Source organism: Mycteria americana, chromosome 21, assembly GCF_035582795.1.
Source record: "Mycteria americana isolate JAX WOST 10 ecotype Jacksonville Zoo and Gardens chromosome 21, USCA_MyAme_1.0, whole genome shotgun sequence".
Classification (NCBI taxonomy): domain Eukaryota; kingdom Metazoa; phylum Chordata; class Aves; order Ciconiiformes; family Ciconiidae; genus Mycteria; species Mycteria americana.
The window spans coordinates 4,141,533-4,160,820 of NC_134385.1; the positions used below are offsets into that span (position 1 = coordinate 4,141,533).

Below are 19,288 nucleotides of genomic sequence, written 5' to 3' on the forward strand. Positions count from 1 at the left end.
CCGGACGCGGTCAGCGCTGGCGCCGCAGGAAAGTTTGCGGCGGGGCCGGGGCCGGGAGCGGGAGCGGGGCCGGGACCGGCGGGATGGACGCGCTGAAGTCGGCGGGTCGCGCCCTGCTGCGGAGCCCCAGCGTCCACAAACCCTCCTGGGCCGGCGGCCGACACAAGAGTGAGACCCGCCGCCCCGCTTCCCCCCCCGGCAGCGCCTCTCCCTGCCCGCCCTTACCCCCCTGCGCCCCCCTTGTCCTGCACCCCCCCCTTCTTCCTTCCCGGCTTCATCCCGCTTCTCACCCCTCTTGCACCCACTTTTCTCCCTCCTTGAGCTTCCCCTTCCTCCCTCCTGCACCCCCTTTTAACCAGGTTTAATCCTGTCTGCCCTCCCCCCCTTTTTTCCATGCCCCCTTGTGTCCCCTTTCCGCTTTACTCCTCTCGCACCCCTTTTTTCACCCCTCCCTTTAGCCCCCTTTTTGCCCCCCACTTTGCTCCCCCCCCCCCATTGCACCCGCCTTCCCTCTGCACCCCTTCCCCCGTGCAGCAGTGGGGTGGGATGGGGGGGGGAAGGCTGTCCCCGTCCCCTGGGCCAGGGCGAGGGACAGAGGAGCCCGGCGGACAGTTTCTGGCCTCGTCCCACCGCTGGCTCTGTCACGCGATCGATGGCCTCTGGGCGAGTGGCCACTTGGCCCCTGCCAGGCATCCTCCTGCCGCGGCCGGGGAAGGGGGGACCAGCCCAGCCGGCCCCTGCCCCGCCACAGAGCCCCGAGCATCGGGGTGGGCAGCGGGAGGGTGCCTTGCCCTGCCTGCCCCCCTTGCCGCCCGCAGGCAACATCAAACTTCTTGATTTTACTAATCTGAGGAGACTGACCCGGCATCATTGCACCTTTTCGCTAGGATTAAGGGCCAACAGCCGTGGGACGCGAAGGGGCGGTTGGCTGACGGGCGGCCTCGGGGCTTGGGGGGCTCTGTGGCAGATGTGGGGTGCTGCCCCGACGTGGCCTTGCGGGACGTGCCCGGCACAGGCCCCCTTGAGATGCGGCAGCCCTCGGACTCCTCCTGAGTCTGCTGCGGAGTGACCTTGCAAAGCACCTCCGTGCCCTTCGCTGGGCGGGGGGCATTGCCGTCGCCCCCCGGGACGGACGCACCCCAGGCCTGGGTGCAATCGTTTGCAGTAACAGGAGGACGGGTGAGGTGGTGGTGAACGGTGCAGAACAGGATGCGTGGAGCAGCATCTGTCGGTCTTTGCGCTGCCTCTGGTGCTCCTTCCTTCCTGAAAGCACTTCGGTGGCTGCACTTAAACCACCTCTGTTTCCGTCCCAAGCCAGCGTGAGCTGTGGGTGCCCGGGGCCCTGCTGCAGCCGGCATCGTCCCAGGCAGCGTGGGGTGCTCGCAGGGTCCCCGGTGAGGCCCCAGGCTGCTCCGCGCAGGGTGCGGGACCGGGGGGCATGTGCTGTGCCTGACTAGCGAGGCAGGGAGCATGGGGCAGGCACCTGCCCGTCCATCACGTGCAGATTGCCCTCCAACCCTGGGTGCTCGCCCGGCTTTGGCCACCAAGGGTGGGAGGACAGCGGCAGCACCCTTGGCTTTTGAGAAATCCAGGCTTTTTGCTGGCACGCTCTGTTTCTAGCTGGGATGCGAGATAAATGCAGCATCCCGCCTGTCCTTCCCTCTTTGGGGTTGGGACCTGCTGCCATGTGTCGGGCAGGGAGTCCCTGCCCTCCTACAAACTCTTGTCTCCCCAGGGGACCGCTCCCACCCAGCTTCCGTCACTTTGACCTTAGCCAGTGCCGGGCTGGCTGGGGTGGTTCACCGCTCGGCACCCACACCCGGTGCTGGGAGTGGTGCCAGGGCTTATGGCTTATCTCCGGTCTCGCCTTCAACGGGAGGCTGAGTCTCGTCCGTGTGTGTCCCGTCGTCCCCCCCAGCACCCCTGCAGCCCTGCCCTCCCAGCGCTGCAGGTTTGCAGGGAGCTGCAGAGTTTGTCCCCGCTGCTTGGAGGCAGCCGAAGAAGGCTGAATACAAGGCAGCGAATCCTTCAGGGACGTGTTTTGTCTGCAGCAAGCAGGGACTCCTCTCCAAGAGTTCTATCGCTCCCCAGGGCCATGGGCACCGCGGGAGGACTGTGGTTTGTTGCCTCCTGCTGAAAGCAAGACCTTCCTTAGACACGAGATCAGCAGATACTGGGCTGCCAGCTCCGTGTCTAGAGCTTAGATGCTGTGGTGCAATTTCAGGCTTAGAAATAACCACCTGACTTCCAGTTTGGTCCCAAACTTATCTCTGTATTTAGGACCCTCCTTCCCACCCCCCAGCACGTAAGGGAAGAGGCTGGTGGCCTCTTGGCGATCCCAGGAGAGAGCAGAGACCTCTCCCCAGTGAAGCTTCACCCGTGCAATTGGCTCCTCGGGGCTGTTGGTGACTGATTTAGCAAGTCACAGCACATCACCTGGATCCCTGCAGCTGTGCGTGGGCTTAGCTAGCGGCAAATCCCGTCTTAGCCTCTGTGTGTAGGTGACGGTGAGCACAGGGTAAGGTTATTGCCGTGTGTGGGGCGGCACCGAGCCCTCCCCTGCGCCTGGCTGGGGCTGATGCTCAGGATCCCCTTGGTTATGGTGTGGGCCTGGGCACTCACAATTAAACTGAGGAGCTGACGGATCTTAAAGGGTCGCTACCATTTGCTGTGGCTTGTGGAAAAAATTCTGGGGAGTTGTTCTCATCTCTGCCCCGTCTCCTTCCCCCAGTGCCTCACGAGAGCTGTGGCAGCACCGTGAGCTCCCAGCCGCTTGGGCACAGGGGTCCAGGCAGTAGCTAAACCATCACCCTGCTCGTACCTAAACCCTCCCTCGGGGCTTGACGGGTATCCTTGTGCATTTGGGAATCTAAGAGCCTCTTTGTTGCCTCTGTAGAGCTCCCGGAGAACTGGACAGATACCCGTGAGACGCTGCTGGAGGGGATGCTCTTCAGCCTCAAGTACATGGGCATGACACTGGTGGAGCAGCCCAAGGGAGAGGAGCTCTCTGCGGCCGCCGTCAAAAGGATCGTTGCTACCGTGAGTGTCCGTGCTGGAGCAGAGCCCTGTCTCCTGCTGCTCAAACAAGTCTGTCGCCAGGGAGTTTCAAAAGCCGCAGGCCTGGAGGCAGTGCTGTCTGTCTGCAGGCTGGAGGGTGTCAGGATTGCAGGTCCAGCCCTTCCAGGGGTGAGCAGGCATCTGGTGGTGTAGGGAGAAATGCAGACAGTGGCACTGGCAAGCCCTCAGGACCAGCCCCAGCCCGCGGATGGGGCAGGCTGTGGAGAGCTGGTGTTACGTGTCTGAGCTCTGGCTCCCCTTGATAAGCTTTGGGTGACCCTGGGTGTGGAAGAAGCCTCTGACCTTGTGAAATCAGCCTTCCCCAGGGTCATCTCTCCTCTCGCAAGGCAGGGACAGCGTTTTGAGTGCAGGCAGCGCGTGACCGAGAGCTGGCATGCAGTTCTGGGTTTTCCTTTCTGGGATTTGGAGGGTTAAGAGGAGAAGGGAGCAGGACAGCTTGCTCCGATTCCCAGGATTCCCAGCCAATGCAGCCGCCGTCCTGCTGTAACCTCTGCTGGAAGAGGGACCGATTTTCAGCTGTCCTCTAGCACCAAGCCTCCCTGGAGCCCCTGCTCACAGGCCTCCAAGTAAATTAATGCTTCTTTAAGCCCTTATAAAACTGAATGAGGCAAAGACCCAATTGTACAGTTAACTGTCATAAAACTCAATGGGGTGGCGAACTGCGCTGGGTAATGTCGGATCCTTTCCTGGCATGTGCTGAGCTGGACGGGAGGGGAGTGCTCGCATGAAACAGGAACCGCTGGCAGAGCCCTTCACGTCTGCTCTGATCGACCACGAACGGAGCCTTTAAATAAAAGCCCCAGGGCTGAGGCCGGCCTCGGAGGGGCAGGCCTGACCAGCGGCCGGTCTGGATGTGGCTCAAGTGAGGTCCCCAGGGAGCAGGGCTGAGGATCCAGGTCTGCAGTCTGCAACTAGCGAGCTGTGGGGTTTGGGTTGTTTGGTTGTTTTTTTTTTTTTTTTTTTTTTGGGAGAGAAGCTGGGCAGTGAGCTGAATGTAACCTGAAGGATGGAAGCACAAGACTAGTAAATAAGAGAGAGAGTCCCTTGAAAGTCTAGTTACTTTTTAAGTTGGCGTCCTGACCTTGGTGTGGGGGATGCTTTGCCACTCAAGTGGGGTTTGGCAGCAGAGCTCGAAGCTGGCTGCTTGGGAGCCCACGTCCTGCAGGACAGCCCTTCTCCCTTCTTCGTGCTGGTGTCCCCCTCTGCTCCGGGGCTGGCCCTAAAGACAAAACTCCCTGGGCTTTCACCAGGCGCTGGCACAGCTTGGCCAGAGCAGCCACTGCTTTGTGCGGATGGCCATGGGGAAATCTTCGTGGAGGTGCTGGGCTGGAAGCACCTCTGGACAGTCGGGGGTGGACAATGTGTGTCCTTGTCTTGTTAATGCCAGCAAAATCACTGCTTCAGGGAGGGAAAAGTTTTAATGAGTGCTTTATCACACCTGGTAGTAAATTCAGTCTCTAGTACTAACAAGTGCTATTAATATGCCTATTAGGTAGCGCGTATCTGGAGTCTCGGCTCTGCTCATGTACCTTTGGATGTATTGGTGTTCAAAGCCTGTAACTTTCCCCTCCGTCTTTTCCTTCCAAAGGCAAAAGCAAGTGGAAAGAAACTGCAGAAAGTGACTCTGAAAGTCTCGCCCAGAGGGATCGTGTTAAACGACAGCGGAACAAACGAGCTGATCGAGAACATCTCCATATACAGGTGGGTTACGGCATGCACTTCAGTGGGTGCACACCCCAAGGGGCCTCGTCTGCTCCGGTCTCCACCCAGGCTGAGCTGACGCCTCGCTGGCCATCACATCTTGATGGAAGGCAAAGGTGGGGGAAGGAGGGTGGTTGCTGAATTTAAGGTAAATTTACGTCTGGTGCAATGAGTGTCCAGCTGGGGGTAAGGAAAGACGTGACGAGCCTGGAGGTGTCGTGTGTGGACTACAGATCCACAGCCAAGCGCTCCATGGCCACGCATGGCTTTACCGCCTGTTTTTGGCAATAGAAATGCCAAAGCATCCGCGGTGACGGCAAGAGTCAAGTACAGAGGATGGCCAGAGCATCTCTGAGCGGGCGAGCGCGGGAGCCGGGGCTGCCCTCCCCTCGCTGGCTGCTCTGCACCTCTGATACGTTTAAATAGCTCTGACAAAGAGCTGGGCTGGGACAGCTGTTGAGACCCAGTACCACTGTGGGGAGAGCGAGGATGGATTATCCCATATCCGCTCCTCTGGCTTTGGCAAGTATTTCTTCCAAAGAGGCTGGAGGCAGGTGCAGGCCTGGTGGAACAGAGCTCAGCTCGGATCTGGCCCCTTCCATCTCCTCCATCCCTTCTCCCTCTACATCCCCCACACTCTGCTTCTGTCCTTCACCTGCTGCTCTGTCCTCTTTTGCTCAATGTGGGATGGGGAGCACTGGGTTGGGGCACTCTCTCTAACCAGACTACTAACCCGCTTGCTTTTCTCCAGTGCAAACTAAGCAGTCGCATACAGCCACCAGTACTGAGCCCCCCGCCCTCCCCAGGAGATAAACCCGCTGCTAAAGAGCAGAGCTGGGCGAAGCGGCCGTGCCAAAATCGGGATTACTGCGATGGTGTAAAAGCAGGCAGAGCCGTGGGGCCGGGGTTTTTAGATGCTGCCTTAAATTCTCCCCAGATGCTCTAACAGCCGTCGATAAAGCTGTTCTTCCCGGTCAGCGCTCGTGTACGAGCGTGCCCTCGATTCAGTTGACTGAAGTCAGCGCATCCTAAATAGGCTGTTGATGTGGGGACTGGTGCTGCTCCCCGGAGATGCTGGTGCTGTGGGAGTGGGGGTCACGGCGAAAGCTGGGGTCTGTGTGCGCTGGGGGGGGGTCATCTCCCCACTCTGCGAGCGTGCTCCACTGGCAGCGGTCCCAGGGCTTTCCTCTAACACCTCTACTGTCTTCTCTTCGGCTTTTCTATTCACGGGGATGATGCTGGCTCTGAGCGCTTGCCTCGGATCATGTGCTGGGGCAGGATGGGGTGGTCGTGGCTAAAACGCAGCCACCGTCACCGGACGTGCTGCTGCCAGAGGTCTCGTCGTAAAACTGGCTCGCTTCGGAGGCAGGTGTGAGTTATCCTTTCCCTGGAAATTAATGGCCATCGAATATCGAGCTGAGCGCTAGGGGTTGCTGGAAGGGCTACGTGCCTGCGCAGACAACCTTCAGTGGCTTCGTCTCAATTATTAAAAGAGTGGCCACGCCACTTTGGGAACAAACGGGAGGAAGGAGCGAACTTCCAAGTGCCTCTTTAATCCAGAGCACGGCTCAGCTCTGGAAAACAAAATATAGGCCATTGAGCAGAGGCATCCTCACATGCAACAAGAAACTAATGTAGTGTAAATAAATTTTGAATGTGGCTTTTTAAGTCCCAGCATCTGCTGGGAACTGGGACCTTCCAGTCCCCTCCCTGCGAACTCGGGGGCAGCGAGAGCAGGAGCTGAATGGGCATTGTGGAGCCATGGGAAGACTTTTACTGAAGTGTCCCACTTTTTCCTTAGGTTTTTCCCTTTCCTTAACACCTGTTTGATCTGTTGCGTGCCCAGGGAAGAGGCTTTGCTCGCTGCTAGCGCCTGCCGCCTTGCACTAAACCTCTGGGGCTGCTCCAGCCCGTGCTCGCTGGCTTCAGACGAGACGCTCAGTCCTGCAGCTCCTGGTGCAGATGGACCTGCGGGAAGCAGGAGTGGCTGATGCCGCTGCCCCACAGAAGGGAGCTGAACCCTCAGTCACAGCCTGATCTCCTCAAACGGCTTAGCCTGTTGCTCTTACAGAGCCTTGTTCGGCATTTTGGAGTCAGCCCTGCCCTGCCCAGGGGCTGGGAGAGACACGGCCATCCTGGGGATGCTCCGCTGGGGCGGCTGAGCCTCCTTTTCCATGTCCCATGTGCTCCGGGGTCTCGGAGCATCCTGTGCATCTGCTCCTGTGGATCTCGGAGCCTGAATTTCATCTTTTCTAACAGCTTTTCTTGGGCATCAATTTCTTTCCCTGGTTTGAGCCTCAAGATTAAATCTTAGGCTGAGAACAAGTCCTTCTCTCTCCTCGCAAGCTTATCCTCCGAGGAGAATCTTCCGGAGTCTCTCTTCTGAAGGCAGAGCATTTGTCAGGCATAGTCCCAGGCTGGCACACTGCAGAGTCTTTACCTTCTCTAACCTGTCCTTTCCCACAAGGTGAAATGTTTTCTCTTCTCTCTTGTCTCTGCGTGTGATGCACGTGGTTCACACCATAGCTGCAGGAGTTGCTCTGGGCTTCTCTTATGCTCAAGCCAGTGGCATTGACTCCTCTGCTTTGGGAAGGAGTTGCGCTGAAGCCTGGTAACACTCCCACGCTCCCTCTGCCTTCCCTGCTTGGCCCCGGAGCTGGAAGCCCTGGGGTAGGCGCTCGCTGGCAGGTCAGAGGAGGGTTTGGTTGATCCCCTTGCACACAGTGCCCCGGACAAGACGTTTCGTTCTGTCTTTCAGGATATCCTACTGCACGGCAGACAAGATCCACGATAAAGTGTTTGCCTACATTGCCCAGAACCAGCTCAATGAGAACCTGGAGTGCCATGCCTTCCTCTGTACCAAACGGAAAATGGTCAGTCCAGAGGAAGAAATGGGGATGTGGCTGTAGGAGGAGGAAGCAGAGAGGGGCTGCGCCGGTGAGATAACAGCTCTGCCCGTAGTTAGAGTGAGGGGGGGCCCTGCCCCAGCAAACAGCCGTGGGAGAGCACCCACCCTCCTGCTGCCGTCACCGCCTGCCCACAGGCAGTTCATCCTGGCAGTGCTGCCCAGTGCCTGGCCGTCGCTCTCGAGCGGGTGTAACTCTGGGCTGGATTCAGCCCATCGTCTTGGCAGGTAAAAGCCTTTCTGCCCCAAGGTCTGGGGTGAGAGGATGTGGCCCTGCACCGGCACCTGAAACCCTGCTGCCGTGCTGTGGTCCTGGCCGCTGAGACTCTTCCCTGCTCAGCATTCACTTCCCTGGGCTGCCAGCGCGGTCTGGTGGGGAGGTCTCTGGGGAGGCTGGTAGCGAGGTGCCCAGGGACGGCCTCATTGATGGGAGGCATTTAGCCAGCGGTTCTGGGTTTACCACCCTGGCTTCCTTCCATTTCTTGCTATTGAAGCTCCCTGTCCAATTTGTAGCAGTGTCTTTGCAGACGGGGCCATGTCCTCCCCGCAGGAGCAGCACAGGAGACCCCGCTGCGTGCTGAGAGTGGGGCTCGGAGCAGAGACCTGCATACAGAGAACAGTCTCTGGCTCTTGCTTTGAACCTGCTCGTGGGACTTTTTCCTGCTGATTCAGTGCATCAGGATGGGCCCGGACCCAGGACTGACGAGCTGGCGAGGGAGAGGAGTGGGTCACTGGGCACCAGCGGGGCAAGGAGAGCCCCGGGGGTCTCTCCAGAGGAGCCAGGGCTGGGGCTGAGCCCCCTCCCCACAGCTGGAAGGGGCTTTACGGGAGAGGAAGGGCAGGTCAGATCCCTCTACCCCGAGAAACCCTTCCCCTGGTGCAGAGGGCAGGATATCCCAGATCCGCAGGGAAGCAGCCTCCCAAGAGCCGCTCCCACCCGGTGCATCCTGGCGCGGCAATTCCTGGGTCCTTACGAGCATCCCTGTGCCTGGAGCGTGGCCACCTGCAGCTTTGTTAATATTCTGTGCTTCTCCTGGCTTGCTTTTTTTTCCGGGGAGAGAATAATAGAAGCTACAAGTTGTCTCTCTTTTCCGTGGCGTGCGCTCCCATCCTTGCACGGCAAAGATAAGCCTCGCTCTGCAAATTAAAATTTAAATCTCTCCAGTGCTAAAAAAATTATCTCAGTGGTACATCAGCTCAGTGTGTCTCCCTCCAAATAAAGTTCTCCAAGGCCTTTTGTGGCAAAAACTAGAAATTTTTTTTTTTGTCTTTAAAACGCATGAACATCATGCCGGTAAGGTGATGCCCTGCTCCCAGACCAGGGACTGTCACTGCACCAGGGCAGGGTCCCTGAATGTATGCACAGCTACCAGTCACGGGCATATAATTAGTCCGTATTTTTAGTTCATGGGTAATTCTCAACGGTAGCTGGGTCTATTAAACTTAATTCCAATGTGACAGCTTAAATTGTAAACAGCTGTGAGGAGTTTCATACTTAATTACCATATTTAAGTTTTTGCCATAAAGCGTTTGCACTTCCATCAAAGATGCAAATAGCTCTGACATTCAAATGAGCTCTCCTGCTTTGCGAGACTTAATTGGCACTGATAGGTTTGCTGGGTCTTCTCGCCCCTCCCGCGCAGGGGTGCCTGGCTTTTGGGGGATGCCTGTGCTCCGTTCACGCTCCCCACATCTCCATCCTCTGAGCTACCAGGGGCTGCCGGTTATGGACCCGGATGTGGGTTTGTTTAGTTTGCAACTTCGTAAAACAAACTCACGCCTCAAGGCTCCTTCAGCGTGCCAGCCTTGCAGAGTGTTACTCGTTATCTCCTTGTACTTAAACTGCTCGTGAGCTCTGCCTTCTCCTAATGAAACTGGCATTTATGTCACTATTTATACATCTCCAGCAACTCGGGCTATTTAAGGTGGTGGGGTTTTTTTAATGCTGCTCAAGCTCTCGGCTTGGGGAGGAATGGAGGGACTGAAGGGGAAGGTGTCCCTGCTCCTGCTGCGGCTCTGGCTGTTGCAAAACAAACTCATGGTGTTGGTCTAAGCCAGCGAGACCCCAGCTTAGCTCAGGGGAGCCAGGGGAAGACCCTGGGGTCTCTCTTGTCTTGCCTCGAAGATTGCTCTCTGTTGGAAAGAGCTGAAAATTTGTGGCGTTTTACCCTGTTGCTCTCGGAGCATCCTTGTGCATGCAGTCATGTGCGGTGCTGGGGAGGGATGGACCGCAGCTCTGCACATCCCTCCCCAGCACCGGTGTGGCCGACAGTGGTGTGGTCCAGGGCTCGGCCCGGATGCTGATTCCCTTTGAGATGTTGGTTGTTCTGGTGGGTGATGCTCTGCGGTGGGTGCAGCACAGCCCAGCCCTGGAGTGGGGAGCCACATCCCTCAGGGAGCTGCAAGGACAAGCCCAGGGCCGTGCAGCACTTGCACTTGTTTAGATCACGCTTAGGTGTGGGGTGCAGGAAGAGCTGCTCTTCTCTCGCCATCCGTCAGCGGGATGGCTGTGACAGCCGTGTCCCTGCCTCCTCCGTCTTCCCATTACACCTAAAGACGTGTCTACAACGAGCTACACGGAGTGTCCCCTACACAGAGCAAGTCTCTGCTTACATCAATATTTGATTACCCCTCCCCAGCCAGGCGGGGAGCGTGCAGAGCGGAGGACTGGTTGGATCCAGGTTAACATGAATCTGCAAAGCAAAACCTCCAAATGATTTAAATCTACATGAGGACCTGTCAATTAACCTGCTGCCTCGCCACTGTCTTTCCAGGCACAAGCGGTCACCCTCACCGTAGCCCAGGCCTTCAAAATCGCATTTGAGTTCTGGCAAGCAGCTAAGGAAGGTGAGGTTTTTTTCCCCTCTTCCCACTCTTCACGTGAAAGTTCAAGGGATGACTTTGGGTTTTTTCCAGCTTTCAAGTGCCTGTTCCCCTTGCCCTCCAAATTTCCAGGCTGCTGTTAAGGTTGGTGCAACCTCTGGTGTGATTTAAGGTATCTTCAAGGTTCCTCTTGACAGCCTTGTAAATCCAGCCAAATTTTGGCTGTGCTCCTTTCTTGCAGGTGGGTTGTGAAGGACCTGGTGCTTGTCTGTGGTACCTCAGAGCCCTGCCGCTGTCGGGATCTTTTGCTTTCACCTTCCATGAGATTATAAAACACACCCAGAGCCTGGGCTGCTGTGGGCAGAGGAGACCTGGTGGCCTGTCCTAACTGTTTCCCCCATCACTCCTCCCTAAAAACTTGTGGGGAAGCACTCTGCGGGCAGTGACAGGGTCTCCTTCTTTTGCAGAGAAGGAGAAGCGGGAAAAGTCCATCTTGGAAGGAGAAGGGACAAGCAGCCCCAGCTCAGAAGCCCCTGCCCACCCTGACACATGTAAGTCACCAACAGCAGAGCTTTGCCTTGGGCTCAGGGATGGGGAACAGCCTGAGGTTTGTGGGGTTTTCCCTGAACGGGGCAGGCTCCTGGGAGGGCTTTGAAGACCAGCGAGGAGCAAACACTTTTGTTGTAGCAGAGATGTTGCCCTCTGCAGAGCACTTGAGACATGGTGGCCACCTGCCGAGTCCTTCCATCTCCCCCGTAAATATCTCCTGCAGCCCCTCGTACACAGCTGCTGCCACCCCAAATCTGTTTACTTCTGCCCCAGGCAAATTGGCTGTAATGTCCTTATGAGCTTAGCGTGGACCCCCACATCCCAAGTTTGATTTCGGGTTTATCTCCGACCCAAAACACTTGCCATCCCATCGGCTGAAGGAGGTAGATGGACATCCAGGTGCCACTCTGCCTCCGGCTCCCCTAAGGAAGGAGAGATGCGTGAAAATAACACAATTAAAACGTAAACCCCTTCATAATTCAGTGCCTGGCCGTGGGTCCTCTGCTGCCTCTGAAACGCAAGACACGTAGCCAGGGAGAAGTGGGACAAAAGGCTAATCTTTCTCCCATGCTGGCCACGGAGATAAGAGGATTTGGCACGGAGGAAAATAGTATTAAACTGGGCTTCCTTCCAGGCTGGCACATCTCGTTTCTTCATGTGAAGGCCCAGGACTGGAGGAATCTGTCACAAACGGTGGCACATCGGGATGAGTGAGGCTCGGGGCTGCCACGGGTGTAGGAATGGGCTCCGGCATCTGCCTGGGGGATGCTCCGCGGCTGGGACGCTTCTACATCACCCTTATTGCAGGGTGATGGGGAGGATCTGAGGCTTCCCAGAAACAACCCAGCCTGTGGTGTACCGGCAGCCCCCAAGCTACAAACTGCTCTTTACCCAGTGCAGGATTTGCCCTCGGACCTATAAAATAATGATGCATCTCTGTAAGATGCTGAATCGATGCTGTGGGCTGAGCTGAGGACGTTGCCCAGGGTCTGTTTCTGCCCTGGGCTATGAAGCCCAGGGGTTGGGATGTCCTGGGGGTTGGGATGCCTCAGCTTTGCCCGGGGCTGATCCTGACTCACCCTAAACATAAGCGGGTACCCAGGAGCTTCTGCCGATGGCTGCTCGAGGGATGAGCCAGCCAATCCTTCCCTGCATCCCTGTCGAGGGGGTCTGGGGTGCCTGATCTGAGCATCACAAATTAGTCAGGCTGAAACCACAGCCCCAATTGGGGTGAATGCAGCTCCCACATGCTAAAATTCAGGGCTGTCCTGAAGGAATTGGATGCAACCCTTTGATTCCCCTCTTGAGGGGAAGCAATTGCTGCAAAAAGGCTTGGTTTTGTGTCATCTCTGTTTTCCCCTCCCCTGCTTCATTCCCTCTCTGCTCTGTTCACAGCAGCAGCCACGGGGAACTTGCTGGATTTAGAAGATCCTGCCAAATTGCCCCTGACCAGCAGCACAAACTCCCCACACTTAGATAACAGCATGTTTGGGCCCAGCTCCTCTGTAAATAACAACGTGGTGTGGGTAAGTGTGTGCTCGGGGCACCGCGGCATCTGCCGAGCTGGGGGGGAGCGATGCCACCTCCATTTCATGTGCTCCAGGTCCCATCATGGGGCTTTTTCTTGGATAAACCCTGTCCCAGGAGCTCTGGGGTGGCTGATCTGTTCAAGCAGGGTTTTGGTGTCCTACTCGAAATGATCGATTAGTTTTTGAGTACCTACTGCCCTTTTTAGGCTCTGTAAATAAATGAACGAAATTGCGAGGCACTCTGAGAAACGCTGCTGTCAGATAATTGAATATTACTTATTCTCGAGCAGCATTTCTCAGTGGTTTGTCGCTTAATTGAGAGACCACCTAACTGCTCTGTTCAAAGGAAAAAATCATTATGTTAATGGCTTTTGTTTACCATTCACTAAAACCAGGTTATATTTATCTCCGTTATTACTCTTATTTTTCCCTCGTTCTTGTTTGTGGCTGTATCTGGCTCGCGTGAGCATGGATGGCTTCTCTAAAAAGTCCTCAGTCATCTGGCTTAATTGTTTCATGGACCACTAATAGAAAAATAACCACCCAGACCATGTGTCTGCGTGGGCATCCATAGGGGAGCCTCCTCCATGCTGAAGTGCTCCATCACCAACTGAGCTGGGGCTGATCTTTGAAGCCCCACTTGACCTGGGACCTTGTCCCTGCCACGGTTCCCCCTCTGGAAACAGGCAGTCTGCTAAATTTTGGAGAATTGAATGATAAAGGCCTTTGCCTGGAGCCTGTTTCTTGAGTCTGCTGGGTCTGAGCCTGAGGCTTTTCAGGTTAAACCTGAAGATCAACTTGTAAGTCATATCGAATCCTGGAGGCTTATCAGCAGTCTCCGATCCCTCCTTTCTTGCAGAGTTTTCACGCTTTACATATTACATTAAGTCTGTAAGTGCATCACAAGATTTTGGGAATAGTGAAGTCTGTCCATAGCAAAGCCCTCGCACACAGCCCATCTTCCTGCATGGGAAACCTTTCTCCCCCAGGCAGCTCAAATGCTTTCCCTGGGAAACCTTAAGAGCAGACCAGAGATAAAGTGTCCCAAAGTTGGTTCCAAGCAGCGCAGGTCCCCCCTGTGCTGGTGCAGAGTTGCTTTCTGGGTTCCTGATCCAGAAGAACCCCGGGGGTGCCTGCAGCATCTTGCCGAGCTCTGTCTGGGTCCCCCCTCTTAGCAGGAACCCGCAGCGTGTGCCAGTCTCGTGGCAGGAGCTGGAAGAGCCGAGGGCTGTGGTTAACCCCGGAGGGGGATGTGGTCCAGCTGATGGGCCAGATCCAGCCCATGCAGGCAGTGGGGCAGAATTAGCCTGGTTTGGAGACGGTGGGAAAGGGCCAAGCCCCTGCCCCATCCCTGGGCTGCGAGGGGAATGCGGCATTCCCGACCCGAGCCCTGGGATCTGCTCTGAGGAAGCCTGGACCACCCAGAGTTACGCCCCTTACCCTGGGGCTTGTGCAGAGTGAGATAAAACCTGCCCAAGGAGGCAGAGTGCCGAGAGGGGTGTTGCTTTAGGCACTCAGAAGTCAATATATATATATTTTTTGCCTGCTGTGCTGGAGCTTAGAGCCAGATCTCTAAATACACTTTTGTGCATTCTCTTAGCAACTACTTCTCTCTCTTTTTATCTCTTTAACAAAGGAAATGGATGATGGTCTCGACGAGGCATTTTCAAGGTAATTCTAATAACTCCCTTTACAAGTTCATGCCACCGGGGACCAGCCCAGGAGACTTGACTAGTGACTGGCTTTTAATAATGCTTCTAATCTAATCAGCCGCCGTGATCTGACCTAGGCAGCTGCCCCATCAGTGCCTCAGCTGTTAATTGAAAGATAGGCTTTGAGGCTGGCTGATAAGCCAAATATTTTGACAACCTTTTAAGGATGGAGAGAGGCTGTATGTGATAGGGAATTTAATTCCCCAAGCAGTTGGTGTGTCCGCTCCTGCTTGCCAGGGTGGTTTGAGGCTGCCTGTTTCCAGCCCCTGTGCTAGTGGCGGCAATGCTGGTCCCAGCTTCTGGCACGGGGAACTTTACCCTTCCTCACAACTCCGTGAGGTTCGGACTAACCCCTGGGACCTCATTCCCATCTGTCCCCAAACCAACAGCACCAGCTGAGGGCAGCTTCCCTCCTCCACCGGTCCCTGTTGCAGGGCAGTTGCATCAGGGCAACTCTGATGCACCAGTTTTGAATTCATGCACCTGACCACGTTGAGAGTTTGTGGCCATAGCTTCATGTGGCTTAGTTCACTTTCCAATCCAAATTAAGAGCTTCCCTGCACATGCATGCCAAGCAATCCAGCAATGTTAAACAAATCCGTTTTCTTTCAGGTCAGTTTTCCTGTCTGTCCTCATGCAGGCAGACCCCTGCAGGGTGATGGGGATGCTTTAGTGTTCACATCCTGTCCTCCAGATCTGTGCATGAAGCCATTCGGGCAGCGTGAGCTGCAGAGGCCCCAGTTTGGGCAAAGAGCTGCCTTTGGGTGCAGATGCTGTGGGCAGCAGAGAGCTGCCAGGACTCTTCCTCTGGCTGGGAGGTGCTGAAAGAGGGAGTCAGGCAGTAGCAGGGCTGAGCCCAATGCCGTCACCTCCCTAAGAGCCACTCGCCTCTGACGGGGTTTGCAGCAGCGCAAAAACTGCACGCTCAGCCCTGAGGAAACAGACCTTCGTGCCTTGTTTGGCTCTCAGGAATGATTTACAGCTTTCACTTCCACAGTAGCCCTGTCCCAAGTTGTGTTCGATAAAGGGGCTGCTTGAATTTATGTCTTAATGTCATCTATTTTCCTCACCTCTGTTCCTTGCCCTACTTAATTAAGCAGATGTTGTTGGTTGCGGTCTTTTGTTTTGCATTGCTGGATGCCGAGCTGTCACATCACCCTTGGCCTTCTGGTGACTCAGTATTTGGACTGCTTATCCACCGAGGCAGACGCTTCTGAAAGCATTCCTGCCACAACATCATTGCTGGTCATTTTTCTTTTTTATTAAAAAAAGTGTGTGTCGCTAGTTTAATCTGAGGCTTATCGACACCATGCCTCCCCTGGATGAAACACCAAATATTTGAGTTAACCTTTTGGCCCTGGGAGAATTGATGCTGCAGTGTTACATTTTCACAGAGGTATGTAATAACACACCAACAAACTGGGGCTTGTTAGGTTTTGCAAAACATCTGGGACGGGCTGAGATGAAGACCCCTTAAAGCTGACCCTGTGGGCTATTAAACGTCATCTGTGTCCTGCTGCATCTTAACCCAAAGAGTTAAATGCTTGGGCCGGGGAGTGCGGCGGGCAGCGAGCTACAGCACACGCTGCGTGTCCAGACACAGCACCATGAAAAGTGAGTCATTGCAATGAGAGGCTGCTCCTTTGGTCAGTGGAGCCTTTACACTGAGGTAAGATCCCAGCTAACAACGCACCCACCAGCAATAGCTCGCGGGAGGAAAACAGCACCGTTCTGCCAGACCATTAATATACGGGATGTCCAGACTGCAAATTCCCTGGATGCCTGTAGGGGAAATGTTAGGATAAACCAGCAGCAAAGCTGCAACAAACTTGAGAGAGCTGCAAATGTTATGTGCCAGCTCTCCCCTTACTGAATTATTTCATTCTGTTGGAGGATTTTGAAATGTGGAACTGCAGCTAGGGTTCAGCATTACGGATGCATCAAGCATCCAGGCTATAAACTGCACGGATTTGTGTTCTTACTTTCTGTTTTTCTCCCCTCTTAGACTGGCTCAGTCAAGAACAAACCCTCACGTCCTCGACACGGGACTGACGGCTCAAGATATCCAGAGTGCAGAAACGCTCTCACCTGTAGACTGGGACAAAATAGATTCCAACACAGGCGAGAAAGATGATCTGTTCATGTTTTGAGGTCAGATGCATCTAACAGCTGACAAGAGAATAACCACTAAAAATCTATGGACTGTTCCGGGTGCTGTACGCAAGGGACTCTTCTGAGGGCTCTTCACCAAGTCAGCTGATGTTACAGCACAGTTTAGACCAAAGCTTTAGAAATCTAATGTAGATTTTTATACCTTGCTCTTATCTAAACCACAAGATGCTCTTCAACATATTTATTCATAGCCGTTACAGTTTACATATATTATCGGAAGGTGTGTAGAGCATCTACAGTATTAGGTGGCAATATACTATGGAAGAACCTTCAGCAGTGCCTGTTCCTCTCTGAAAAAGACTATGCAACACCAAAGTCTCTCTGTATATACTTTTCTAGACAAAGGTCTGCAGATGCAAATGCAATTGCAAGCACAACTGTTACTAATCCACTGTTTCTTGAACAACACATCACCTGCCTAGGCGGAGGGGAGGAGATTTGCAGCAGCTGCTAACAGTGTTAAAATCAAAGCGGTAGCAGAGATCTTGCTTTTGTTGTGAATGTCTGTGATACTCTCACAGTTGTCAATCACCCCTACGTGTTCTGGCTGTTTCTTCGCCAGCTTTGTATGGGAATTGACACTGTTTTTCCCAAAGACTGTGTGAAGTTTAGCACTTTAAAACTTGAACTGAAAGCAATGGTCCGAATTGTCAAGGTAAGCAGTGCCTGTAACTTCTCTTCAGAAGCTATTTACCCAAAAAACCCTCAACCCGGCAATGCTGCAGGTCTGTTTCAAAACTGACTACTCACGTGCACCGTTTCTGATGCGACGCGAAATACTAAGGTTCCATTGCACTGTTGGCTTTAAAAGCAAAACAACCGGGGAGTAACAATTTGTTTTGCTAAAGCGTGTTGAAAGTTGCAGGTTGGGTGAACCCAGTAGCACAATAGATCTGTGTTCTTAGCTCTGCTAAGTGGATTTGGCTGTGCATGCCTTTTTACTGTCTCAAAACCATTTGGTTGTTGCTCACTCCATAGACTCAAATGGAATTGGATTAGGCAAGACCAATACCTGGATGTTCAATTAGCAAGAGGTGCCCCTTCCAGTGGTACTCCGATCCTCTTCCCCCAACAGCTGCATCTCCCGTGAGGCTTGGGAAGCTGTCTTCATCTGCTCCTGGAATTGAAAATAAGTAATGGAGGTATAAAGCTTATGCTAATTAAAAGATTAAGTTTAATGATCCTAAATAGTCGCACTGACAGTTTGCAGTGTTTGTGGCCTTATGTGAAGTATACTAATCTGTTTTATAGATTTGTAACTTGGTTTTGAAACACTAATTCATTCCCCAGATAGCTCTTTATAACTCTCTTAAAACTGCTTGCAGAAAAAAAAAAGAAAAACCTCTTTGTCAGCTGTAAGAATTTATGAGGAAACAGCTGAGTGACTCTAACTTAGATTTGATTTTTTTTTTCCCTAAGTGTTGTTGTGATAAGGTATCGAGGACTTGTGAAGCTGACTCATCATGTCTCTTAATAAAATGTGTGCTCTGTTTATCCTGCAAAATTGTGTTTAAAGCAATTTTACATCTTGAAACTACTGTGCCCATGACTTACTTGATCTTATGTGTAGCATCAGTCTCACGACTGAAGGAATTATTCAAAGTTTGTCCGTGCTACAGAGGCACACAGTAGAGATATGAACCTATTGCATAAGCAATGCCAAGACTGCGCAGAAGTGGTTGTAGCAAGCGCCTTGTCCCGACCCCAGGGAGTGGTGATCTTCCTAGGAAAGAGCTTGGGCTGCAGGAATGGTCCGTGAGGATTTCTCTGTACATTGATCTTTCTCCTTTTCTAGAGACTCTAGGAGCATATACTGAAATGCACAATACTATATATGTATGTATATAGTTTTTTAAGAAAACCTTCTGCTGTAAAGAATATCTGTGCTGAGGAAAATAAAAGTTCTACTGTTTTTTGGAGTGTCTGTGCTGGGTGACTTTATTTTTACCATGGTCCTTTTAACGCGTAGAAGCCTTTGTATTGATAACTGGTTGAGTTCTCTGTCTCCCTTGATGCATAGCAGTAAGCGATTGGAAACATCCACGGAAGGTTTGTGTCCATTGGAAGACTCTTTCCAGGGCCATGCCGGTGGGAAAACGGCTGCGGTTAGACACCAGTCCGTGGTGCTGCCTCCAGGAAGCGCTTACGGGGCTGGATGTGGCCACACGGGATGCACAGAGGGATGCGCAACGGCCGCCTTCCCTCCTGCGCCGGTCGGGAGGTGACCGTTGCAGCCTGCTTGGTAAATCCAGCCCTGCCTGAGCCCCTGCGTCACCAGATCGGCCTCCAGGTAAGGGCGTGACAGAGGATAAGAGGGGGAAGTTGGTGCTTTGGTCTTGTCTGCAGGTAAATGTGGTGCTGGTAACATCAAAAACCAAAATCTTTTAATTGATAGAGTTTCTGAGTGCAAAGTACTTCTCCCTTGGGGGGCAGTTTAATTTGTACAGCTGCCTTTTAAATAAAAACAGCCCTGAGAGGCCAGCACTGCCCTGCGTACTCAGCCTCCTCCTGCAATTCCTGCCTTTGCTGGCTGAGAGCTTGGAGCGACCAGGCTCCCACACCTACCGGCTAACCACTCTGCTAACGCTCCTCTGGGAAGCACAGGGAGAAATTCCTCTAGGGATGCCGACAAACAGATTTAACCTATGAGTAGCACCATGCTCCCTTTGGGGTATCAGAGCTGGGCTGTGGGCAGAGCAAAGGGCCTTTGCAGAGATGCCTCTCTTCCTGCAGTGTTAGACTAACAAAACAAATTCAATAAAAGTTCATTTTTCTGTTTAAATTGCCTGTTCCAGTGTGAGGAGATGCCCCAGATTATG

General features: G+C 53.8%; 1 protein-coding gene across 1 annotated transcript; it reads left to right on the plus strand.

Moving 5' to 3' along the window:
* Window positions 1–18,388, plus strand: LDLRAP1 (low density lipoprotein receptor adaptor protein 1). Its single transcript, XM_075522452.1, has 9 exons — window positions 1–168; window positions 2,897–3,039; window positions 4,667–4,779; window positions 7,538–7,652; window positions 10,459–10,531; window positions 10,975–11,058; window positions 12,452–12,582; window positions 14,222–14,256; window positions 16,303–18,388. The coding sequence occupies exons 1-9, from the start codon at window positions 84–86 to the stop codon at window positions 16,445–16,447; spliced, it is 924 nt and encodes a 307-aa protein (XP_075378567.1). The 5' UTR covers window positions 1–83; the 3' UTR covers window positions 16,448–18,388.
* The last annotated feature ends 900 nt before the right edge of the window (window positions 18,389–19,288 follow it).

What these genes read in the sequence shown, in the direction of transcription:
- LDLRAP1 (XM_075522452.1), top strand. Translation starts at nt 84, where the DNA reads ATGGACGCGCTGAAGTCGGCGGGTCGCGCCCTGCTGCGGAGCCCCAGC. An exon ending in CTGGCAAGCAGCTAAGGAAG is followed by an intron (nt 10,532 to 10,974) that starts GTGAGGTTTTTT and finishes CTTCTTTTGCAG; the next exon opens with AGAAGGAGAAGCGGGAAAAG. An exon ending in CCCTGCCCACCCTGACACAT is followed by an intron (nt 11,059 to 12,451) that starts GTAAGTCACCAA and finishes CTCTGTTCACAG; the next exon opens with CAGCAGCCACGGGGAACTTG.